The sequence below is a fragment of the Musca domestica genome, unplaced genomic scaffold (genome assembly GCF_030504385.1).
Source record: "Musca domestica strain aabys unplaced genomic scaffold, Musca_domestica.polishedcontigs.V.1.1 164, whole genome shotgun sequence".
Lineage (NCBI taxonomy): Eukaryota > Metazoa > Arthropoda > Insecta > Diptera > Muscidae > Musca > Musca domestica.
In genome coordinates, this window is record NW_026712225.1 from 192,040 (window position 1) to 219,401 (window position 27,362).

General features: G+C 36.8%; 2 protein-coding genes across 2 annotated transcripts in view; both read right to left on the bottom strand.

The window, feature by feature from the left end:
- LOC101895440 (protein tipE) overlaps nt 1-9,862 on the bottom strand; it is a 199,147-nt gene extending 189,285 nt beyond the window's left edge. Inside the window, exon 1 of the mRNA XM_020038451.2 lies at nt 7,994-9,862. Coding sequence (XP_019894010.2) covers nt 7,994-8,763 — 770 coding nt within the window. The 5' untranslated portion in view covers nt 8,764-9,862. The remainder of the gene's footprint in view (nt 1-7,993) is intronic.
- The window catches only part of LOC105262124 (mucin-2-like), a 49,327-nt gene continuing 30,753 nt past the window's right edge, over nt 8,789-27,362 (bottom strand). The window contains exons 3-4 of the mRNA XM_011296159.2: nt 8,873-9,809; nt 8,789-8,810 (exon numbers count right to left, since the gene is read on the bottom strand). Of these exons, the coding sequence (XP_011294461.2) occupies nt 8,789-8,810; nt 8,873-9,809 (959 nt within the window). The remainder of the gene's footprint in view (nt 8,811-8,872; nt 9,810-27,362) is intronic.

Sequence of the window (27,362 nt, forward strand, 5' to 3'; positions counted from 1 at the left end):
ATGTAATGACAACTGCATATGCAGCAAATCTAAATAATTTTAGAAAGCTTCAGTCGGTATTCCGAAAGAGTAATAGAGAAACAGAAAGCCAATATGCTCCATATTCGATCAGGCCTAAGTCTGATATAAATATTAGCATGTACCACTTGTGGACTATATGTTGTACTATACAGGGTGAGATGAAAAAAATGCAACCAACTTCAGACTGCCGTCATTTCTAAGCCCCTCGTCCGTCCGACAGCTGTTGAAATTATTCCAGTGACAGCTTATCATATTGTTTACAAGCCTACAAAAAGACTTTGGTGAGAATTTTTCAGAAAAAAAATTATTCGTGATGGAATTCAAGCGTGATAGTGTGATTTCTTCATATTTGGCTGCAAAAACACAAGTGGATATCGCTAGAGCACTCCAGCATTTAAATGTGAATAAATCATTTGTGCCTCGTACCATCGCTCGTTACCGTGATACTGGTAGCGTAGCCTGACGTCAAAGAAGTGGATGGAAGAAAACAGCAACATCAGCAGAAATGGTTTGAAATGTAAAGAAGCGACTTGATCGAAACCCGCTTTGCAGTGGCCGAAAAATGACTCGTAAGCTGAACATATTCCATTCGGCAAATATTGAAAAATGAGCTCGGGGTAAAGTCATTGAAATTATAAAAAGTGCAAGAACTTACACCGCAACAGAAAGAAAATGGACTCAAAAGAGCTAAAGAGTTTGCTTCACTTGGCCGAAAGTGGTGAACTGCCGAATTTGGTTTTCTCCGATGAGAAAACATTCGCTGTTCAGCAGTTGATAAACAAACAAAATGATCGTGTTTACTTGCCAAAGAGGTCAGCTGAAAATGTGCACCTTCGGTTGGCCACCAGAACTCAAGCACCGGCCATGGTGATGGAGTGGGCTGCCATAACAGCCGATGGTCGCTCTCCGCTCGTATTAATCGACCTTGGCATCAGAATAAATGTCGAATACTATCGCAAAAATATTCTGGAGGGTGTATTAAAGCCTTGGGCACGCAAACATTTTGGCCGCAGACCTTGGACATTTCAACAGGGCTCAGCACCATCACACTCAGCACGCGCCACCCAAGAATGGTTAAAAAATGAGGTTGTCGCTACATTTCCAGCGCACAATGACCAGCAAAATCTCCGGATACCTAGCCGTTGGACTATTGTGTCTGGAGTATTTTGGAAAGCAAGGTTGGCACTAAAAATACCAAAGTGTCGATCACCTCAAGCAAGCGCTTCTCCGGGAATGGGCCAAAATACCGCAGAGCATCTTTCGAGTAGCGTGTGACGGTTTCATTGGCCGTTTGAAGGCCATAATTCGTGCCAGAGGTGACCAATTCGAACAAATCTAAACTCTTTCTAAAATTTAATGTAGTTTCCGACATTTTTGCTTTCATTCAATAAAATTTAAAAAAAATGTTAAAATTATGGCGTTTGACTTTTTTGCAGTTTTTTCACCCTATATACCCCATTAAGCCATCGTCCGAATTCTCTAGGCCACCAGTGGTAACTTGACCTTAAAATCATATCAAATTGTAAGAACTTGATTTGTATTCAAAAATCATTTTGCCACTGACAACACGTTGCATTCAACGCATCTGATATTAAGGGAATTTGAAGTGATCCAACTGGTCTTAAATATTTAGATAAACCAATTTAATTTTGAGGTTACTTCTGGTAAACACATTGGAGAAATTTTCTCAAAAACCATACAAACATACACACTCACACACCACTAACCAACTATACTTAAACACATACACACACACAAAACTGAAATTCAATTAAGATAGTGATAGTAGTTCGGGGCTTTTTTTCTATTTGTATTTAAAAAAAAGAGAATTTTCCAAATGCGTAACACAAAAGACCGAAGAAAGTAGAATGGCAGCAGAACAAAAAAAAATGTCGAGTTGTAGTAGTTAGGCAAGTCTTTCCCAACATACCAAAAATACAATACAGCTTGAGATTAATATTATGAAAATAGTTTATCGTAAGAATTTTTCAACAATGCTTGAGAAACACTTTTTTGCACAAACTTTTCTCAAATCTGTCCTTTGTTGACAAATTTGTTTTGAATTTTTTTGTGAAAATTGTCAACAAAAAATTATTTTCTTTGGTTAAAATCAAAATCACGCGAATTTAGGACCCATTTCCGGACGAATCTGTAAGGTAATGATGAATAATAAATCTGGGAATCTGTAGTATAAATTATTTCAATCTCATTTCAGAATGGAGGCGTCAAAAAGTTGCAGGAATTCAACAGAAGTGAAGAATAAGTGGAGGAGATACAGAAGCTCAAATAAGGGGAAAGAAAGCATCTAGGTGTCAAGGCAACAGGATGCAGTGACAGCTGGAATTAAAAAATGAATAAATAAATATTTTTTACCATTGAAAAAATAAGCTTTATAAAATATTACTTTCGTAAGCTTATTCTGCAATTACAAGAATAAGCTTATGAATAAGGGTTCCTTTTCGATTATTCTATAATTGTTAAACAAACATTTCTCAATACTTTCTCAAGATTTTCTCAAGCTTTAGGCTTATGTTTGTAAGCTTATTAAAATATTATTCTCAAGTCAATTTGGTATGTTGGGATTGTAATACGCACGCACACATACTTATACACATAAAATTGAAACTGAAAATGTTGCCACAGAGAAATAGTTTAAATGAATTGTTGATTCTATGGGGAATGGAACAATGGACGACAAACAACAACAACAACACTTTTGTTAGTGTCTGCCAGACAAACTACAACAACAAAATGACAATTTAATTTTAAATCCAATCAATGCGAAAATTGAATGTTGTGATTGATTTTCATCAACATTAGATGGATTTAGCCACCGAGGAGGCAGGCAGGCTGGCAGGCAGGCAAGCAAACAACCAGACTGTCAGTCAGTCGGTTGGTCGGTCGGTATTTCTGCTAACCAACTAACCCACAATTTAAAGCAACACATTGTCAGATGATAAATGTCGGCTATAGCTGCAGGCTAGCAGTGCTGTTCGGAGCTGTGCAAAAGTGTTGATTGCAGTTGTGTGACACATTTGGAGCAAATAAAATAAATCCATATCAATCACTTATTCTTTTTTTCCTATTTTACTCTCTTTCCTACTCACTGCCTGGCTGGCTGGCTGTCAGTTACACACCAGAGCACACACACACACACATACACTCCTTTTGTGAGCAGAAGCTTTGGTTGTACCATTAAAAAGTTATGCGGTTTTAAATTAAAATTTCACATTAGAACTGCCAGCTGTCATCAGCGTCAATTTGCGATTCGGCTGCAACTGATTAACCGCCATTAACCCGGTAATTCAACAGAGATCATTTGACAATGGAACAAGGGTTTATTTGTCCATTTGTTCCAAATGGATAATAAGCGACATGATTAAGATCGAATTGTGTGGAATATTAGATTTCTGACATAAACAACAGTCGGATTTTTTATTTTAGTTATTGAAAACATAATTATACAATAGCACAACCTTGAAGTCGAGGCCCGATTTTTGGGCATCGGAAAAAAACTTTTAAGTTCAATTAGACGTGCCTCAACCATAATCATATGAAACAGCTTTCCGAACTAATCTTATGGGCTATAATGTAATTGAATTTTTGTGACATACCATAACGCCATACACCCTTGCCGTAGATATCCATTGAATTTTGGATATCTGCCGTAATGATAACAAAACAAATTATTTGTGTTATACCCTACACCAGAAGGTGGGCAGGGTATTATGTCTTTGTGCAAGTACTAAATACGAAGAGTACTAAGTGATACTAAATTGGAACAAAGCTGGAATACTCAAATTTTGATATCGAGCGTTCTGTTGGTATCTGGATTTGAAATACAACAGGGGTAAGGAGTTGACCAGCTTAGTCTTAGTCCGCCTTAAATGTTGTTGTACTTTCAGGAGTCTAAAAAACCTTTTCTTTTATGTTCAGACAGTTATTCGTCAAGTGTTAATGGAGAATTCTAATTTTTGGAAATTGTGTGGACTAATTAAGTTAACTCGATATAGAGAGCCTTAGAGCTTATTCTGGCGCAGCAGGAAGGATGGGAACATAAAACATTACCTAATTCTATTCCTTAGCTCGAGGAGCTTTTCTGAAAGGAATACTAGAGTAACTAATATTTTTTTTGTTGCGCTTATATTCTTGGCTTCTCATGCCTATCACTGGGGAGCAATATAGGGATAAATCTTCCTACGTTCTTCTTAAGAGCCGACTCACGCGTATATAAGGATAAATCCCCCAAAACTGGATTTTGGTTGATACATTTTTATACCCTACACCAGAAGGTGGTCAGGGTATTATGTCTTTGTGCATTTGTTTGTAACACGGAAAAAGAAACGAGATAGACCCAAAGTTCCTTTTGATGATCTGCACAGAATTACATTCTGAGTCGATATATGCATGTCCGTCCGTCCGTCTGTCCATGTATTTTTGTAAACAAAGTACAGGTCGAATTTACTGCCCGATCCAGATGAAATTTCGCACAAATAATTTCTTTGGCACAAGGACGACCTCCATTGAAATTGGATATAATCGGTCAAAATTTAGATATAGCTCTCATATACATCTTCGACCGATTTGCTTTTTATTGTGCACCAAACGTGTAATATCAGACCATATTGTATGGAATTTTGCACAACATACCAAATTAGACCCTAAAATAAGTATGACAAATTTGATTTGATCGAAATCGGTTCAAATAAAGCTTAAGCTCCCATATTGTTCATTCGATTTGCTATTTTTGTTCTCCGCAGCCGTAATATGCACTCTGTAACAGCGATGTTTGGGGAAATGTATCAAATAAAGCTCATAAATACCTTTGCTAAATTTTATGGAGATCGGCTCAGATTTGGATATAGCTCCCACATACAACTTCGTCCGATTTGCCCTTTATTGTGCACCATACGTGTAATATTAGCCTAAATGGGGTGGAATTTGGCAATTGCCACCAAATTGAGCATAGAAACAAGTACGTCAAATTTGGTGAAAATCAGTTCAGATATGGCAATAGCTCCCATATATATTGTTCATCCGATTTGTTATATTTGTTCCCCACAGCCGTAATATGCAGTCCGTAATAACAATATTCAGGGAAATATATCAAATACAGCTCAGAAATATCTTTGATAATTTTATCGCGAGCAGTTCAGATTTGGTGATTGCTCCCATTTATATTTTTATCCGATTTCAAGTTAATTATGCACTAAATGGGTAATACAAGCCCGAAAGATACAAATGTCCCGACAAATTTAGTCCTTCGGACTTTAAATTATAATTATAATCATAGCTGTTATGATATAATTCTCACAAACTCCCCATGAAAACTTTTATTTGTTATGTGAAGGTCTACTAAATATGCAAAGTGGTGTAGGGTATCATAAATATAGCCCCCATATAGCGGTACCTCCCGATATTCGGTATTTTGATGATTTTCGCAATCTATTTTTTCACGGATTTATCTAAAAAATGGTATTTGTAGTTCATAATGGATTCCAGTTTTGGAAATGTGAACGAAGGGCACAAACTGTACAATCGTACTAAATTTGGAAAAGTTTGGTTTAGGGTGAACAGAGAAGCTTATATTTAGAACAGTGTTGGCTTGTTTGTTCGGGATGCCATAGTATTTTGTGGTTGCAAAATGGTCAGGCTTAATCCCTTTATTGTTGTTTTTATACAAACAAAAAACGTTTGTTTATAAGTGGAGAACGATTGTAATGTTTACCAAGGGGTAAGGGGTAAGAGAACTGATAAAAACAACAATAAAGGGATTAAGCCTGACCATTTTGCAACAACAACATATTACTATATTCGCTACAATTTGGTATTGGGTGAACAGATAGTGCTTGAAATCTGAAATTTGGTATTGGAGGTGGTTTCGGATATGTGCAATATAATTATGAGAAAAGTACTGAGTGGTCCTATATTTGATATTGGGAATAGAGATTAAAATTTGTTTGAGATTTGGCGGGATAGAGTTGAAGTCGTGAAATTGTATATTGCTATAACTATTGGTGTCTATGATTGAGTTGTGTAGGGGGGTTTGGAAATATGTACTTTAATTTTGCGAAAAGTACTAAATAGTACTAAATTTGGCATTGGGTGAAAGGAGGTAACTGAAATTTGATTTAAATGTCACTGTTGGTGTCTGTGGTTCAGAGATGGAGTTGGTTTTGGAAATGTGTAATATGATTGTCCGAAAAGTACTAAGTGATACTAAATTGGGAATTGGTTGAAAGGATAAAGCTGGAATACTCAAATTTTGGTATCGAGCATTCTGTTGGTATCTGGAATTGAGATATGGAGGTTGTTTTTGGAAATGTGTACTATAATTTTACGAAAGTACTAAATAGTACTAAATTTGGTATTGGGTAAAGGAATGGGGCTGGAATCCCTGAGGTCCCTGTTGTGCTATAAAGAACTGTGTAGTACTGAATTTGGAAATGTGTACTATAATAGTTCGAAAAATGCTAAATAGTACTTAACTTGGTATTGGTCGAAGAAATAGATCTGAAATCCTGAAAAGCCGAAATTTGATGTTGATATGTCTGTTGGTATCTGGCATTGAGATATGGAGATGGTTTTGGAAAAGTGTACTATAATTATACGAAAAGTACTAAATTTTGAATGGGTGAAGGAAAAGAGCTGAAATCCTAAAATGTGCTATGGATGTCACTGTTGGTGTCTGTGCTTGGGAGAAGGAGCTGGTTTTGCAAATGTATACTATAATTGTTTGAAAGTACCAAAGGTTATAAATTTTGGATAACTGTTGTTGTCTAGGATGGAGAGATGTAGATGATTTTGGATATGACTACTAAGTCTTATTAAATTTAGGATTGAGTAAGGGGATAGAGCTGACATTCTAACGGAGACGTTGAAATAATTTTGGACAGAAAAATTGGATGTGAGTCCATTGTTCAATAGTTTTACTAATATCCTCCTCGCTAAACTTCAAAATTAAAAGTTCTGGAAGACATTTTGCTGCAAAAGGCAAACATTAAATATTAAGGTGGGCCTTTTGCTGACGAAGTAGGGGCACAAGCCAGTTTTTCTATAAACAATATTTTAAACGTTGTAAATGAAAGGTACAAGGAGAACTGTCTTTATTTCTTAGCTCGAGAAAATTTTCTAAAGGTATCCCAGTTTTTAATATTATTTTTTTAAACATTAATTTATGTTGAAAGGATTTAGAGTTATTTATAAACTTGCTTTGGTGCGCTTATCATCATGGCTACTCATGATTTTCACTCGACTGCAATATTGAGACAAATCCTCCTACCCTCTTCTAAATTATTTACCGTGTTTATAAGCTTTAAAATTCAAAGGGCCACAGCAAACACTGCAGCTTATTCGGTAAGAAATAAGAAGGCTTATGAATATGTGGAGCTATGACCATACGATACCTCGCATTTGTAACTTTTATTCATAAAGAGATGCCACCTTCAAAATCTAGAAATTCAAAATACGACAGGTTTGAGTGGATATTGTGGTGGAATATTTAGAATATCAAAAACCAAATGGTACTTTTTATGAACGTTTACATTAAAGTTATTTTATTTCAGCACTTTACCGTGAGAGGGGTCTTAAATGAAGTCAGGACCTAACGTATTTTTATCGCAAGGAAGTATGAACACTCGCGATATATTTCCGATTTATAACATATCTGATGAAATAAATCCAAAAATGGAAAATTTTCCTCAGGAGGTTGAAACTGTATTTTTCAATAATTGTCAGCTGACCATTTATTTCTACAATATATTTTATATTAGAAATAAATACCTTTTAACCCTTCATTTTCTTATTTCAAAATTTGATGTTCAATTGAAAAACTCCGATATTTTTCAACATTTACCAAAAGTCCGTAACTCCAATCTTGGAATTTCTAATTTCACATTCACTTATTAATTTTTCCCGCTCCCATTGGTATAATAACAACAAGAACAACGTAAACGAAACACCTCCAACTTACCTTAAATTATCAATTCGCGGCCTTCGGCACTGCGGCCGATTGCGCCGATGGCTGCGATCCTTTTTGCAGCGGCAGTCACAGTGCATGATGCACAAAGCTATCGATGAGATCAGTGTTATCACAAATGGCACGGCGAAGAAGTGGACAATCACGTGGACCTGGTCGTCGTGACTGTACGACGTGAGAACGACCGTTTTGTTTTTGCGCGAATAGTAGCATGGATAGATGGCGCCCTCGACGCCGTAAAATGCATTGAACGTTTTGCACGTCACCGTGGGCGGATAGCCGCAGCCCTTGATGTTGACGAGCAGCGTCGCCTCGTCCGACTGCGTCCAGTCGGCCGTGTAGTTCGTGTAGTCGGTCATGTTCTCGGGTATCGTGATATTGTCCTCGATAAACGTCACATAGATATGAACACACTTGTATAGATCGGAGGTGCAGCCCTCGCGGCACGAGCTCCACGAGCAGTTGAAGATGCCGACGAGATCTTCGCGGCGCGATGTGGTGCAGAGCGTGGGATTCTCGATGAAGTCGTGGCTGAGGGTCGATATCGCCGGATCGACGTAGAGGGGCACGAGGAACAGTAGCGAGGCACCGGCGGTCACCGAGAAGAAGGCGAGTGTGGAGGTAGCGTAAAAGCGGGCACGTTCGCGCCACGAACGAAAGCGCCGGTTACCATTTTTCTTTTTCGGAGCCAGTTCTCGTAGTTTACGTAACCGTAACTCTTGTTGTTGCTGCTCGAGTAGTAATTCCGAACTGCCACTCCTCATATTATTGTCCGTGCACACAGGGCGATTATTTTGGTGATGTTGATAGTCTCCGGAAGCAGCAGCACCAGCACCAGCGCCAGCGACAGCAGCCGACGATGATGATGTCGACACTGCAGCTGCAGCAACAGCGCACTCTCGGCACGTAGACGTGTTGTTGGTTGCAGCAAATGCCGACGATGATGATGATGCCTTGCCACCCCTGGTCGTGCCACCACCAGCACCACTCAGAGAATAACGGGGAGGATATTGCTGCCTCCTCAAGTCGTCACACGTTGCACAGCGCAGATACGATGCAGTGACCGATTTCGGAAGTGGGCCTACGCCGCCACCGCCTCCGAGGATACACACAGCCTCTGTTGTGGGGGTGTTATGGCTCTGTTGATGGCTAACAGAGCTCTGTTGCTGGCCGGGAGATGTAACAGCTGTAAACGTTGGCGAGCGTTTACTCGTGCTGGCCGAGGAGGCGGCAATGACGGCGGCGGCGGCGACGACGGCGGTGTTGCTGTTGCTGGCAGTTGTTGCGGCTGTGGGTGAGGGTGAGCAGGTGACGACAATGGGTTCCAGAGGTGTAATGTTATTTTCGTCGCTGGCGTCTCGCTTTTCAGTGGCAAATCTTGTGGTTCTCTTATTTTTGGATGCTTTTGTTGTTGTCGCTCCTGCTGATGGGGGGCAGGTGGAGGGGACGGATGCTTGAGTTGTTGCTGCTGCTGTAGAGATGGATACGGAACCTGGTGTTGCTGTTGCTGCTGTTGTGCAGGTGGTGGGTTGTGCGGCTTTGGTGGTCTTGTTGCTGGGAATGGGGGTGGGAGTGGGCGTGAGGTTGATGTTGTCGTCGTCGTTACTGTTATGTTTGTGTATGGCTGCCGAAGTCTGAATGATGCTGGTGTTGGTGTTGCTACTCGGACTCTCCGAGTGTTCCGATGCCGATGCGCTGGCTGGGGTGACGACGACGACGTTGGTGCTGCCGGCTGCACGGGGAACAGAACGCTGAGCAGCAGGGGCAGCCGTAGCGTCAGCGACGCAAACGACGTCGTCGTGTTTGCTAACTTTTGAGGATTGTATGTTGCCAGTGTTGTTGAGAATTTGGAAAACAAAAAAGAAAACTACCGAGAATCACCTCGTTCTCGTCCTCGTCTCTCGCCGCCGAATTCTCTTTGCAGTTTTGGGGAGGGTGGGGGTGGGAGAGGCGAATCTTAGGATTTCGATGTTGCTGGTCTCTCAATGCAAGACATGGGGGAGGAGTAATTAGTGTTGATTGTTGGTCAAGGTAAATATTTGAGGTTGTTTTTGTTGTTGTTGTTGTTGTTGTTTGTTTTCAAATTGTTGGGCAAATATCCTCAATGATAGCGTTCGGGCAGCTTGAACAACAGTAAGAGTGAGTGGTAGGGAATTTATTTTCTTGGGGATTTCTCTTGTTTTTTGTTTGGAATACTTTTTTTTTGCTTTTCTTCTTTATTTTTTGTTTATTCTTTTGCTTCTTCTTCTTCTCGGTATAGCGAACGGGCGAATTACAACGACAGCAGAAAAAAAAAACAAATCACAACATTGTACTGGGATAATAATTCATTGACTAACGAACGAGCGAGCGAGCAACGGACCGACCGACCGACCTACCGACGAAAGACGGAGCAATCAAATATGGACGCTTGCGTTGACTGCCGCCGTTCAAACGAATGACTGCTCTGTTACGTTGGAAAAGCGGAAATGCACTCTCATCGCAGATGGTATCCCTTCAACTGGGCATTACATGTAAACACTCTCACACACGCACACACACAGAGACACATGAACACAAACACGAACACGTTGACAAATTCACGGGTGGTACCTACTACATAAATGCCTATCTTCGAACAGCGTAGAGCGAGAGTCGCGAGAGACACAAACACAACGCCCGATAGATAGTGACAGAGTGGGAACAGAACACAGAGTAATTTCGGGGAGAGTAGTAGTAGTCGTGGTAGCAGTGGTATTCACAACACATAACGGTATCACTCGCTGGCCTGCTCAGGCGCTAACTGACAAACACACCCGCACTGTGTTCGAAACTAATCGTTATCCTGTCATAGAACATTGGTGGCTGTTGCTGTTGTTGTTGTCGTTGTTCCTGCCTCAGCTGCTGACAGTGATGATGATGGCACACTCTCTTTCTCTCTTGTTGGCGCCTGCTCCAAAATATATGGAAATTGAGAGAGATTTGCTGTTACATAAAACACACTCTTTGAGTTATAACTTGTTAACTTTTCACGGAATGATGAGTTGAGATTGTAGTAAAGAGGGAGAGAGAGAGAGAGACACTATGACAAAAAGAGAATAACTTTCATTGAGTATTAGAGGAGTTCACGAGTTAATTTCATGGCAATGTTTTACCAGAACAGCTGATGTGTTTGTTGTGATTTTTGTTTGTTGTTACTTTTTTGTGATATATTTTACAGCGCAGATTCTTTTCTCTTTATTTTCAACTCTTCCTCTTCTGGATTTCTCGTTTATGTTTGGTTGACGGATAGATGTATTGGTGGCCTACTGATAATGAAAGATTTGTTTATGTTTTTGTTGTCCCTTTTATCTTTCTTTTGCTCTTTTTTTTACACTTTTTCTTCACTTCACAGCTGATTTCGAAAACAAAATGCGTGAGAGAGAATTTTGGGTGGTATTTCGGTTTTTGTTTACATTTTCGATTTCTTGTTGTTTTTCTTTTTGAGTTGATTTGAATTGAAAAAGGAATGACACTTTTGTTATTGTTGTGATGTTGGGGTTTTTTCTCGTTTGTTTTTTTTTCTTTTTTTGCTTTGCAAATGTCACAGGTAAATTCGAATGAGAAATAAACTTGTTTTGGTTGTTGGCTTTTCTTTTATTTTAATAGGAGATATATTATGTTTCACTGGAGATTTTTCTTGAGTGAATTATATCTGAAAATAGAAGAGTGTAAATATAAGTTAGACAAAATGGATTTTTGTTAATGATAAATTATATTATAAAAAATATATTAATTGGAAACAACAGTTCTTTGAATATTAATCATTCCATTATCAAAGAATCACAGTTGTATCTTTCTTGCAAAGCAAATTTCGAAGGTCTTCTCTTGAATGTTCCCCATCTATAGAAGGCTCCATGGAAATATTTTATTGGCTGCAATATGTTTTTATATCCTCCACCATAAAATGGATGGAATATTCAATTTGTCATTCTGTTTGCAATATCTCGAAATATTCTTAACCGATTTAACAATGTCCATCAACTGCCTGTAGTCAAGAGAGATTCCTACATTATTTGTAGAAGGTATCCAAAATTCGTCACAAAAATTAGTATTGTGTTTTCCAAGATGGGTTCCGAAAATGAGCTCCATTTGCCCTTACATAGCTATACCTCCCAATTTTCAATGTTTGAAGTTTTCAGCCATATTTTCCACCTGAATCAGCTGCAGTTCTACATTTTGGGTTTTTATTTGAAAAGTTCTCGATGTAGGTTCACTAGTTGGTATAGTTCCCATAAGGACAGTACACATTTCGAAACAAATCCGGTGGGACACAGCTGGAAAATGTGCCTTTCTTTAAAAAATGAACTGAGCATGTCAGAAACCTAGGCATTTCGCAGAGCACCCTTACTCAAGGCCCCATCCTGCGTGCGTCCCTGGACACCGTACAAAGTACCTTATGATTCTCGGCATTTTGAATTTGATATTTAGAGTTCTTTTTAAGTAGAATTTCTTCTTGAAAAACGTCTCTATATAGGTCTAGCATTTGCTATAGACTCCATACAAAGGTAGTTCTTTAATTAAGGTCTTTGTTAAAAAGGTTATGTAATTATGTAAATATATTTTTACTTCTGTTATGATTATTCAAATATATGATCCTTGATGGAGTATGTTCCGAAGGAATGAGTCATTTCGTATCGGATCTAAATAAATATGATATAAATATTGCGACGTGCCAGGTTTGGACCATATTAGTTACTTCCTTCTCTTTATATGCAGCATGTGATAAGTTTTAGAAAATGTTAAAATGTGCGTGAGGTGCCAGATATAATCGACCGAAGTATTCCATTTTCATCATCTTTATATCTTTATAACAGAAGCTTATTTCGCTTTCTTTGAAAATTTCGTTTTTCAAGATCTTGAACCCTATGTGGAGAAGGTACCAAAAGAAATGGTCCGATTTCTACCATCTTTAAAACAGATCTTTTTTTGATGAAAATATCGAAATGTACCAAATCTGAATGGAATCGAATCTTAATTTCGAGTTTTTTGAGCTTCATAGATATTCAAAAATTTTACCCTTTGTGGGGGAGCTAACAAAAGGAGTGGACCATTATATACTATCTTCACATCAGATCTAGTGTGGTAATAGGTTGTGTGAAATATGAACAAAACCGGATGCTTATTTCGCATTTTATAATCGTTTTGGTTATTCAAAACTTTGACCCTTTGTAGGGGAGGTACTTGATGGAGTGGACCGATATTGTCCCTTTTCGCACCTGACCTAGCACTGATGCAAATATTTGGATTTGTAAAGTTGTAGCAAAATCGGATAATCATTTCTCTTTCTGTGCAGTAAAATATTTTTTCTTAAACTTCGATCTTTTGTGGGGGAGGTACCCGATGAAGTGGACCGATATTGTCCATCATCGAATTCGAACTTTGTTTGATCATAATATTACGATGTACCAAGTTCGGATCAAATCGGATACTCCCTTCGAGAGTTATCATGCACACCAGGCAGACAGACGGACGGCGGGACATCGATAAATCGACTCCAATTGTCGTGAAACGGATTTGGTCTAAAGAGACCTAGGATCTGTCTATCCCTCTGTAGCCGATACCTTCTGTATATCGATAATATGTGGGGACTTTGACCTTTATAGACAATACTTTGGCGTTTAATAACCGGTAACACCTCTTCTGGATAAGTAAACTATACTCCGAGAGCAAATTCCTTCATAAACGGGTTTCAATAAAGCTTTGACTTTCATACCATAGCCTGTACTAATGTTCTGCGCCATTATCTAAGGGTTCACTCTTATATATTTGAACTGCGCATTCTGGAACGTGACAGGTCTGAATTCAATGGGGTACCCGATTTGGCCCCAACTTGGTACATAGTAAATCGATACACTATTAAATTGGTTTCAATCCCTTTAAAATGTTTCGTATTTTTCGTCCCTAAATTCAAACATTGAAATATTTTATAAAACAGGTTTTATACCATTTTTCAGTTTATGCAACTCTCTGGAACATTTATTTCACATTTTTTTAAGAAGATCCCTTTGATCCCTTAGCACAAATTCTGTTCCTTAATAATCGTGTGTTTCACTAACGATCTTCTCTTAGCCCAACTGTTGTTGGTTCTGAATAGGCCTATTCTCTATATGTGCTCAAAAGCATTATTCTCCATTAACTAGTAATATATAACAATACCAAAGGGAGGTAATAAGAAGAGTGACCTAGGTTAAAAATCTTCACTCAAAATCTGTATTCAAAATCGCAAAATTCCAAAAAGTTTTTCATCCAGAATAATCGAAAAATAAACCGTTCTGTAATTTTCATTCATAAAAATTTGCACCACGAAAATTTATTCAACACACACAAATATGAGCATATTTTCGAAACCCTGTAGCCCTGATGAAACCCAACTCTCATTTTGATGATTGCTTTTCCATCCAACCAAATGAAACTAATGTACATTTCTACACAACGATGACAACGGAAATTTCATTGAAAATGAAATGCCACAACAACACAAGAAGGAAGGTGTGAATGTACACAACATATGTGTATGTGTGTTTATTCTCACAAGTATATGTGTGTGTGTGCCTGGTTAACATTACACTAAAAAAACACAAGCATAGACCCATTTTTATACATTTTGTTGATGTAGGTTAGTACGATGTTGGGAAAAAAAGAAAATCAGGCCATTTTATTCCCTTTTTAGCGAACTATATTTCTCAGCCGCTCTCATGTGAAGAGAAAATAATACATTTCTCTCGCTCTCCATCCCTCTCTCTCTCTCTTTGCAAATGTCAAGTTCCAATTAAAAATACTAGGATATGCATAACATTTCCCTTGAGTAGATGGGCCCTCTCTCGAAAACTCAAGCACTCCTTGTTGTGGCCACCATGCCCTTGCTCAATGTAGACATTGGTCTCATTTGTTTTGTTTTTTTCATTTCTCTCATTCACTACAACTCGAGTACTTGCCTTAAACACACACACACGCATACACGACCGTTTATTACAAGTTATTTGCCCTTATATTGACTGACTGTAACCTTTAAAAACACAGTGAGTGGGTGGAATTTATTATTTATGAGCTCTCGTTCCTCGGTTTGGTTTTGCTGTTCATTTCAGTTTTTTTTTTTTGCTCTTATGCTTTCGTTGGTTGTTTGTTGTTGTTTCTGTTCTTGTTGAGGTTGGTTTTACTATTTTTGCATTGTATAAATGGGCGGCCAATAATGCAAATTTCAAGTTTATGTAGTGCAAAGTACAAATTTCATAAATATTTTAATTTCAAATTACTGTAATTTGTTACCAATTATGCCATTATTTGGCGATAAAATTAGTTTTCGTTATAAATTATAGATTTTGGGTGTAGTGAATTTAGTTTGTAAATAGAACAGTCGTAAAAAATTAATTTACCAATTACAAAAGTTCAGGGTAGAAATATTTATAAAATAAACAAAACGTTCGATTTTTGGTCAAAGTTTCCATAAACAAAATATTCCCATTTGAAGCTTTGAAAAGGGGTTTATTATTAAAATTTACAATTAAGCACTGCTTAAATGGGCATAAACGTATACGTATTGTCATAACTTATACGACACAAGGCTCCACCATAGAAGATGATAATAGAAGGCTTAAGTCAAAACGAGGATCTGTTCTTAAATATCCATATGGGAGAAGCATTCAACAGGGAATACATAATGCTAAATTAATACCACTTGGGTGGAAACCTCCAAAATAACGAAAATAATAAAGTGTCTTTATAATGGGACCTATACCAAGCATTGGATCCATAATGAAGTTTATTTGCTTAAATATATTCCACATGCTAAAAACCTTATCTTTTACTTCCTTACTTTTCTTTGGGAACAAAATTCAAATTTTCCATAGAAAAATAATTCTCAGGATCTTATAACAATTTTTTCTACAAGAAAAAATCTTCACAACTTGAGAACAACATCCGGATGTTAAAAAAAAAAATTCTAGGACTCGATCCAAAAAATTTCTTCTTTAGAAAAAAATAGCTCTGTATGGATCTAAGGACACATTTCTATCCAGAAAAATATCCTCAGGATATGAATGAAATTTTTCTACAGAAAACAAACTTTAAGAGCAAAAAAAAATGTTTTTCTATAAAAAAAGATCTTCATGGACTAAGGAATTTCTTTTTCTCTTTCTAAAAAACGTCCAAGACTTGAGTACAATTTTAACATCAACAGAAAAGACGTTTAAAAGTATTAATCAGTTTTGCCGAAAGATGTGTACCCTCACCTAATATTCCTTTTTTTTAATGTATTTGACTTGCGTTATGATAGAGGTTTCGATATTGGTCAATATTGCCCGTTTCGTATCTGACATAAGTCTGAAAAATATTACAACGTTCCAGATTTGAACTATCGCGACAACTTCCTTCACTTTATATGAGATATGTGTAATATTTGGAAAATGTTGAAATGTGTGTGAGGTATCAAATATAGTGGACCGAAGTATTCCATTCATCTAATACGGATAACGTATTGGGAGGTTCTAAATTAATAAAAATCAGACTTCTTTTACCGATTTTATGCGAATAATTATCAAAAATTTCACCTTTTGTGGGGAGGTACAACATGGAGTGGTCTGAAAAATTCCATATTCACATTTCATTTCTGGTTGAGAGAAATATTTAGATATAACAGGTTTGAAAAGCACAAGTTGTGAGAGATATAAGTATTGAAAATTGTGACCCTTTGTAGGGGAGGTACCAGAAGGGGTTGTCCGATATATTCCATCTTTACACCAGATCTTGTGTTAGCAGAAATATTGGAATAAGCGACGTTTGTAAGGAATCAGACGCTTATTCCGCATTTTATGTGAGTTATACTTATTAAAAATGCTGTACCGTTATGGGGAAGGTATCAAAATGAGTTGGCCGATGTAATCCATTTTGACACCTGATGTTGTGTGATAGAAGTGTTGGACCCGTTATGGGTCCAGAAAAAGCGGTCCGTTCCACATACAAGCTATTGATAAAATAGAAATATTGAGAAATAAGGAATATCATTATTCAAAATTCGTGGGGCCGATATCTATCATACTCACACCAGATTATATGTTAGTAAAAATATTGGGATGAGTGGAATTTGAAAACAATCGGATGTCAGTTTCGGTTTTATAAGTGTATTTTTTTTTTTTTTTTTCAAAATGTGGACTCCATTGTGGGGAAGGTGCCAGAAGGAGTGGGCCGGTATATCTCATCGTCACATTAGATCATATGTTAGGAGAAATTTTGCAATGAGTGCTATTTGAAAAGCTTCTGATGTTTACTTCGCCTTTTATATGCGGTAGGGTACCAAAGGGAGTTGAACGATGTTTCCCACATCCGAACTCGATCTTTGACAATAATATTACGATGTACCAAGTTTGGACCAAATCAGGTACTCTTTTCGAGAGTTATCGTAAGCACAAAGCAGCCCAGAAAACGATCGGAAATCCATATATTGACTCCAAATGACCTGAAAAGGATTTGGTCCAAAGACACAGTTTCTCAATAAGGTACGTTCTTGCGGTATCAAATGATATATGTATACCCTTTTTAGCCATATAAAAATATCCCCCAGGACAATTTTTTTAAGTTTCTAAGACCTGAGGACAACATTTGTATAAGAAAAATCTTCAGGACCCAAAGGTATTTTTTTCTATACAAAAACATCCTCAGGATCTATGTCTGAAGACATATAATTCTCAAGGCTTGAAGATGCATGGTTTTCTGTGTCCTGTGCAGCAGACGAAAAATTGTTTCCAATAGGACAAAGTTCTCTGGATCTGAGGACAATTTTTTTCTAAAGAAACAAATTATGGGCTATGGATTTTTTTCTATAGAAAAACATGTGCAGGACCTGTCAATTTTTTCTGTGAAAAAAAAATCTCATGTCATGAGAATGAAAAAAAAAAATTATTGCCTGAGAATAATGTCTTTTCCACAGTAAAATATATTCGGTTCTAAAGGACAATTTTTTCTCTATTATCAAAATGCTCAGATCAAGGGTTTCTACAAAAAAAATCAAAGAGAAAAATATCTCCATTTGAGAAACATTTTTATAGAACATTTTTTTCTACAGAAAAAAAAAAATTTCAATAAGCAAAAACAATGTTTGCCATGGAAATCAGAATGACAGGACTTGATGTTATTTTTTCTGTATAGGAATTCTAATTCTGCATTACGTGAGGGTAGATATTTTTTTATTATTTTTTTTTTTTTTTTGAAGAGCTCCTCTACGCTTTGTGACATATTTATTCAATTGAAAAATTTATCTACAAACCCTTCAATATGAGAGAACAACTTTACATAGGTCAGTCTCAAGTACCGAGGACCATTTATTAATGGAAAAGTGGATGTCTTTTGTACTTTTAAACCCCCTAGATTTTTTTAATGGAGGGATATTGGGACAATGTCCTCAGAATAATCGGCAAGTAATCTGTAATTAATATAATTAACTTAACTTTGTCATTCCGTTTGTTACATGTCTAAATATACGTCGTAGACCCCATAATGTATAAATATATATTCATAATCAGCATAAAATTCTAAGTCGATTTAACGATGTCTGTCTGTCTGTCTGTTGAAATCACGATACAGGGCACATTATTTGACGTAGAGCATCAAAATTTAGCAGAATAATTTGTATTGTGTCTAGGATGGTTGGTATTGAAAATGACATATATCGGTCCACGTTTTGGTATAGTCCCCATATAACGGTACCTCCCGATATTCGGTATTTTGATGATTTTTGCCGCATTTTTTTATGGAGTTGTCTAAAAATTGGTATTTGTTGGTCATAGTAGTTTCTAGCTTCGGTGGCGAAACATTGCATGTATAAGTCCTCGTTTTGGTATAGCCCCTACATAACGGTACCTTCCGATATTCGGTATTTTGATAATTTTTGCCACATTTTTTCTCGGATTTGTCTGAGAATTGGTATTTGTAGGTCATAATTGGTCCTAGTTCGTGTGGCGAAACATTGTATGTATTGGTCCAAGCTTTGGTATAGCCCCGTTATTCGGTATTTCCCGATATTCAGTATTTTGATGATTTTTGCCACATTTTCCCACGAATATGTCTAAAAATTGGTATTTGTGGGACATAATTGGTTCTAATGTTTCCATTACCCTAAGGTGGAAGGTATTATTTTTCATAAAGAAGTTCTCAAAAATCATTCAATTTTCCAGTCATAAAAACCAGACACTAATGGTTTGAGTGACAGTTGGCTTTTCACACATCTTCATTTTTCAGCGAACCCCATCCCTATCCAAATTAAGATTAAGGTATCCTACATTTACTCTTTTTGTTCCAAAAAAAAAAATTCCAATGCAATTCAAATCCATTATTTTGCCATTAACACGTTTTATGAGTAGTAGCAGAAACGCGTTTTTCGGGTGCTAATGTGGCTCTCCTACAACCCCACCACCCCCCACAACACTGTATTTATGATCAAATAATGTTGTTATTGTTTGCTGGTATTTGAGGATAATTGTAATGTTCTGTGTGTCAGTGTGTGTGTGTGTGGTGTTTTGGGAGTTCTTCGTTTTCTTTTTCAAGCTGTGGTTATTCTGTTGATGTTGGCATTGGTTTTCGGTCTATTGGAATTAGATTGCGTGACTTTGAGATGTTGGTCAACCAGCTAGCAAACCAACCAGCTAGCAAACCAACCAAGCAGCCAAACAAACCCACCAACCCGCTGCTGCTCCTAGTCACCACTCTACACTACAAAGTCATTTATTTATTTAATTTCTTTTTGTTATTCTTTCCATTTTTCTATTTGTATTTCTTTTTTTGTGTGCTGTGCTGTTGTGTTTTTTCCATTATCCTTTGCTGTGCTTATTTTGCCGCTATATCATTTTTGTTTTTTGCTTAGTTGTGGCTTTGTTGTTGTTATTTACGTTTGTGTTTTCCTATTTCGTTTTTCCTCCTCTTTTTTTTTTGCTCATTAGATACACAGGACTGTTATATTGCCATCAAGTTTATGGTGTTTAACATGTGGGTGTAACACGCACATGAATGTCGACAGCCGTCAGCGTCGGCTACAGCGACAGTCACAGCGTTGTCGACACAACACTCACACAGGCACACACACATGCTCACACACACGAAAACGCCAATGATATTATCGTCATTCCACATATGTCATAGTTTAAAAATACCCATACATAGGCAGTCATGTTATTTATTATGTGAGTAAAATATATGTACGTGAGGCTAAGGTTTGTGTGTGTGTTGGTGTGTGTGTGTGCCTGTTTTGCAATTTCCTTTTGTCACAGTGGCATCTGATTTCAGTAATGAAAAATTAGCAGCAATTGATAAGGAAAAGGGTTAAAGCTGCCGATGGAATAGATTGAATGGCATAATTTCCACGTAGGAAGGTAATGTTTTAAATGGGCTATGTTCCTGTGCATTATTAATACAAGGGACGTGAGGACATATTTTTTTCAATACGAAAAATTTCTCTAAACCAGTGGCTAAAACTTTTTTATGAAAAATTTTTTTCAGGATTTAAGGATATTTTTTTCTACAGAAGTAAATCTTCAGGACATGAGGACAAGCTTTTTCTGAAAAAAAAATTCCCAGTATTGGCCACAGGTCCAGAGAACTTCTTTCTATTAAACAAGTAAAAAAGCTGTAAGTTCGGCCAGGCCGAACTTTGAATACCCTCCACCATTTGGATCGAATTTAGCAATTCTCAAAAACAATGAAATCCGTTAAAAATTCTGTTAAAATCTTAAAAATACCCAATGTAGTTATTATATTAAGGTCTATACGACGACACGAATCTGCGTAGGTAACATTTGTCATAAGCCATTACAATATTCAATTGCGAAACTTAACAAAAAATCGGTTATAATGTCGACAAAATCAAAATACCGAATATCGGAAGGTACCGTTATATGGGGGCTATACGAAGACGTGAACCGGCACAGACAATACTCTGTCATAGGCTGTAGTATCCATTCCGAACTTCAGACACCAAATTTGAAACAATTCTGGTGAAAAATGTCCCTAAAATCATCAAAATACCGAATATAGAGAGGTACCGTTATATGGGGGCTATACGAAGACGTGGACTTGCACAGACAATTTTCTGTCTCAGGCTGTAGTATCCATTTCGAACTTCAAATGCCAAATATGAAACAATTCCGGTGAATAATATCGCTAAAATCATCAAAAATACCGAATATCGGGGGGTACCGTTATATGGGGGCTATATGAGAACGTTGACCTACATGGCCCATTTACGAACTTCACCTGCCTACTGAAGAAATATACATATGTGCAAAATTTTAGCATTCTATCTCAATTCGTTCGAAAGATAGCATGATTACAACAGACAGACAGACAGACAGACTGACAGACACACAGACAGTCCTTGACCGAGAATCAAGGACTAAACGAAAAGGCTGAAGCTAGAATTTTGAACTTACTAAAATTTACAAAAATTTTAATACTTTGTATTGGACAAACGAAATGAGCTAGAAATTTATATGAACGAATAGAGCTGAAGACTTTTAAATTCGGTATGAGATTCAACGTTGGAAAGCAAGTTTGAGATATGAAGGTGATTTTGCAAAGGTGTACCAAGTGTGCGAACTGTTCTAAGTGGTACTAAATTTGTAGAGTTTGGTTTAGGATTAACGGATCAAGCTGACATTTTGAAATTTTGTATTGGGGTACTAGTTGGTGGTAAGTTTGTGATAAAGAGCTGGTTTTGGAAATGTGTGCCACAAGTGCATGAAAAGTACTAAATAGTACTATATTTGTTATAATTTGATATTGGGTGAACAGATAGTATCTGAAATTTGGTATTAGGGTAGCTTTTCATGTCTTGACTGGGCATATGGAGGTTGTTTTCTGAAATGTGTACGAAAATAACAGAATAGTACTAAATTTGGTATTGGATGAAGGAATAGAGTCGAATTCCTGAAATTTGATATTTAAATTACTGATGGTATCTGCGTTCGAGCTTTGGCATTCCTATATTTATACAAAAAGTACGGAATAGTACTAAGTTTGGTATTATGTGAAGGAATAGGGCTGGAATCCTGAAATTTCATATGGAGGTCTATCTGGAATTAAGATATGGGGGTGGTTTCTGGAAATGTGTACTATAATTGTATAAAAAGTACAAAATAGTACTAAACTTGGTATAGGATGGAGGGATAGAGCCCTGAAATTTGATGTGGATGTCACTGTAGGTGTCTGTGGTTTATATATGAAGGTAGTTTTGGAAAAAAAATGTACGATAATTGTACGAATAGTACTAAGTGGTACTATATTGGTTATTTGGTGTAGGGAAAGAGCTGAAATCCCAAAATTTGATATTGATGTCTATCATGGTATATGGGATTGAGATATAGAGGTGTTTATGGAAATATGTACTATAATTGTACGAAAAGTACTGAATGGTACTATATTTGGTATTGGGTGAAGGAATAGTACCGAAAAGTACTAAGTGGTACTATATTGGGTATTTGGTGAAGGGATAGAGGTGGAATTTCCGAAATTTGATATTGATGTCCATGTTGGTAACGGGATTGAGGCATGGGTCGGTTTGGTGCTTTTAGAAATGTGCACTATATAAAGTACTAAATTTGATTTAGGGTGAAGGGATAGAGCGGAAATCCTGAAATTTGATGTCGATGTCACTGTTAGTGCCTGTGCTTCATATTTGAAGGTATTTTTGGAAATATGTACGATAATTGTACGAAAAGTACTAAATGGTACTATATTGGTTATTTGGTGAAGGGATAGAGCTGGTATCACGAAATTTAATATTGGTGTCTCTGTTGGTATCTGGGATTGAGATATGGAGGTGTTTTAGGAAATGTGTTCTAAATAGTACTATATTTAGTTCTAAATAGTAATATATTTATGGTTGAAGAGATAGAGTTGAAATTCTGAAATTTGATGTAGACGGGCTTAGAATGCGTACTAATTGCATGAAAAATACCAAGTTGGGTATTGGGTGAAGGGATAAAGCTGTGAGGCCGAAATTTGATATTGAGATCTTCGTTGGTATCTGGTGTTGAGACCTGGTGGTAGTTCTACCAACGCGTACTAAAATTTTTCGAAAAGTACTAAATCGTATTAATTTTGAATCACTAGGGATGGAGAAAAGTAGATTGATTGCGTATTAAATGTAACTCAAGTTGTTACTGGGTGAAGGGATAGAACTGTGATCGCAAAATTTGATATAGAGGTTACTGTTGATTTCTAGTGTCAACATATGGAGACGTTGAAATAGTTTTGGACCGAAAAATGGGTGTCCTCGGTAAACTTTAAAATAAAAGATTTTAAGACCATTCGTTGTGAAAGTTTAACATTTTCCATTGAAACCTTGAAAATTTTTGCACAATGTATGAAGTGTAGATGAAATAAAAATTGTCAAACTGAACAAATTGTGAATTTTGAGTACTAAAAAGCCGAACACAAACTGTTGTAGAGAACGTTAAATGCTGGCACTTGCTAGTATAATAAATAAAAAGAATGACCCACAATGGGCCCTGAGTACGTTTTCTATAGGCCTAGGCATTTTTTCAGTGGAAAAGAAATTATCACCTAATCCTGAGAAGTTTTTCCTATATAACAACTTAGGTCTGAATTGTGCAAGGCAGACCCAAACAAATGCCTTACAGAAAGAACTTGACTCACTGGAAAGTCTACTAAAGAATGATGACCTTTCAAAAGATTGATGAACTTAACAATTTTTTTATAAAATATTGATAGAAAGCTTTGAGAAGATCTCTGATCTTTGGAAGAGATTGTCTAAATGAAAAAAAGAGAATTGTATAAGGTAGCAGGCCTATGTTTCTACGTCATAGGAAATTTTTTTAAAAGGTTTTATCGGTGCAATTTCCACCGTATATAAGAAGAATGAGAAAGATTTAATGTCATTAAAAATGAAATGGAAGATAGTAAAAACTGTGTTACAATAATATATATATATATCGAAGACCTGAGGTTCTTTCCAAAAAACTCGTATATTTCCAGAAGTTTTTCTGTTGAAGAATGTTGTGAAAAGCTCTTAAATCCCATATTCATATTTGTTTTTCGATTCCAAACTTCCACTGTCTTCATTATAATTATATGAATGGATTCGAAAGCCGCAGACATAAACACCTTCTTTACATATTCAATGAGCAAAGACAATGGCAAAAAACAAAAAAGGAAAAACACTGACTCACGCACGCATTTTCACATTCAGCCACTGGAACACCTTAAACAGAACACCTCATTGCTACAAACATACACACACACACATATTCAAACTTATGAGTAAATATGTATGTATGTCTAACGATGACTGTATGAACGCATACGAAGAATAGGGGAACAACAAAAAAAACTATGAATGCATAGAATACGTCATCAGGGTTGTCGTTTTGGGGACTTTTCTGATTAGAAAAAATGTGGCCGGATGTATTTGATAAATGTAAAAAAATTAATAATAATAAAATTTTAATTTAAACACACACTTTTATTTAGATCCTAAAAATACCTATTTTCGTTTATAGCCTTGATGATTCTTAGTAGTTTATAGAACATCTACTCAAATAATTCTCATAGCCTTTAAAGGATATATGTTTGTTATCCGGTACCGCTCAAGAGATCCAGGTACCTTTTGTGACCTAATAGTCCTTGAAAAATCAATATATATCCTTAATAATTCTTAAAATCATTATGGTCTATATGACCTTAAGGATAACATCATAACACAGATAAGGGGCCGTTGGCACTACAAATTTGGCACAAGAACCCCATCTGTAAAACCTTCTACAAGTCTTTTTAGAAGCACTAAGCAGAACCCTCTATTTGGATAGAAAACCTCTACAGGGCTTCCATAGGCTTAAGACCTTTCGCAGGTCTTCTAAGGAAAAAAAAAGACGTTCTATAGGTCATTTATTGACAGAATATCTTCTACGGGTCGTTTACAGACAGAAGACCTTCTATAGGTCTTCCATGGCCAGAAGACCTTCTATAGGTCTTCCATGGACAGAAGACCTTCTATAAGTCTTCTGTAGACAGAAAATCTTCCCAATGTCTTTGAAAAGCAGAAAATCTTTTGTAGACCTTCTGTGGGTCTTCTGTATAAAGAGGACAGAAACCCATCTCTAGGTCTTTTAGAGATGGAAGACGTCCTGCGGGTCTTCTAAAGATAGATAGAATATTTTCTTCAGCTCTTCAATAGGCATAAGACTTTCTTCTATTCATAAGTCGTTCCCATAGTCGTAAGCCAAAAGCAGTGGCCTGACATATTCCATCGTCACATCAGATCTTGTGTTGATAGAAATATTGGGAAATACAGAGTTTGAAAATAATCGGATGAACATTTCGCGTTTTATGAGCTCACGGTTATTCAAATTTTTTACCCCTTTGCGGGGGAGGTACCAGAAGGAGTCGATCAATATTTATCATCTTCACACCAGATCTTGTGTTGATACAAATTTTGTAATGTGCGCAATTTCAAAACAATTGGACACTTATTTCATATTTTATTAGCGTTAAGATGATTTAAAATTTTGACTCTTTGTGTGGGAGGTACATGATGGAGTTGGTCTATATTGTCCATTTACGCACCTGGCAAAGCACTGACATGAATATTGGGATTTGCAATATTTAAACAAAATTGAATGATCCTATCTTGTTCCGTTAGGTAATTTATTTTCTATGAAAATGTTGAACTTCCGTGAGGGAGGTACCAGAAGAAGTGGACCGATATTGCCCGTTTCCGAATTCAATTTGAGTTTGATAATAACCTTACGATATTCCAAGTTTGGACCAAATCGGATGCTCTATTCGAGAGTTATCGTACGCACCAGCCAGACAGACAAACGGTCGTACACCCCTAGATCGACTCCAAATGTCATTAAATGGATTTGGTCCAAAAAGAAATAGGGTCTAAAACCGTTTTTTTTTTCGATAAGGCACGTTTTGGCCCTCTCTAGCCATATGGCTGAGGGCATAAAAACCAAAATAAATCTCAAGTCTTTTGAGTAATTCTCAAAAAAGTTGGAGAATCTTAGTCAATATTGGCAACACTGCTAGCACCTACAAAAAATGCAAGCAAAGTCACTGACAAAGTAGAGGCGACAAAACCCAATACCTATCGCACGCAACATAAAAACAAATTGGATTCATACAAAAACAAAATACTGCTGGAATTTGTATGTATGTGTGTGTGTGTGTGAAAAGGCCTATGTATGATTTCATTACTTTATTTAAGATGGCATTATTATAAACCTCCTCTTTCTTCATTCATTATAAAAATCTGCATTATTCTAGCAACCACCAAAGTATTCGACCAGTCAGCTAGGACCAACAAGCAAGACTCCTCCCCCTCGCTCTCATCCTGCTCTTCAGAATTTCCCACAGTGTCAATATAAATCTCAGCACATGCAAACACCCACACATTTACACTCCAATGAATGCATGTATGTGTGTATATTTATAACTTATATTCAGTTTTTTCTGCAACAACGATAACGCCAGCACTACCAACAACAACAACACCAGCCACAACAACAATTAAAAAAAGGCAAACGTATAAAAGAAATTAAAAATTAAAAATAATCATACGCCACATTGGACGCAGGACATGGGCCATAGGCCATGCATGTAATCGTGAGTGTGTGTGTGTCTGTGTGTGGTTATGTCGTCGTTGCAGAAGTGAGGCAGGCACTGCCGCCATATCGTTTATAGAAACAATTATAAACTGCATTTGCATTTTCCAGCAATAATAGATAGAGTTTTACACTTTCGCCAATGAAATCGAATAGAAATGCAAAAAAAAAAACTAGTAGCGGGCGAACGAGATTTCTTGTTATGTGGTTGGGTGGGTTGATCGTTTGCTTGTTGGTCAGTGCAAGAAAAACGTGTCAGCCGGCCTAACGAGTATCGTAAAATAGAATTTTTATTAAATTTCCACCTTAGCAAAGGGTTAAGGAATTTCGCAGAAAATTAAGAGTCGAAGGATTTTTGTTAGGGAAACACGAATGAATTTGCATAAAACAACAAAAAAAAATATTTGTTGAGAAGGTCGAGAAAAAGGCCATATTGTAAAATCACCTATACAACGAGATTGGGGATTCCAAAGAAGCAAAAATTATTTTCTGACAGCAATATCTAAAAAAATTATAATGGTCGTCTATAAGGAGACATTATATATCATAAGAAGACTTTAATCGTCCATAAGGACACATTTTCTCTTATAATATTCATCTTTAAGAAGAAGACCTTTACCATTTTCTATGACAAGATTCTGAATGCCTTAAATGAAAAGTTCTTTTGCTCTTCTATAAGAATACCTAAATGGACCTCCATTAGAAGATTCGAAATCTAGTTTTTCTATAAAAGG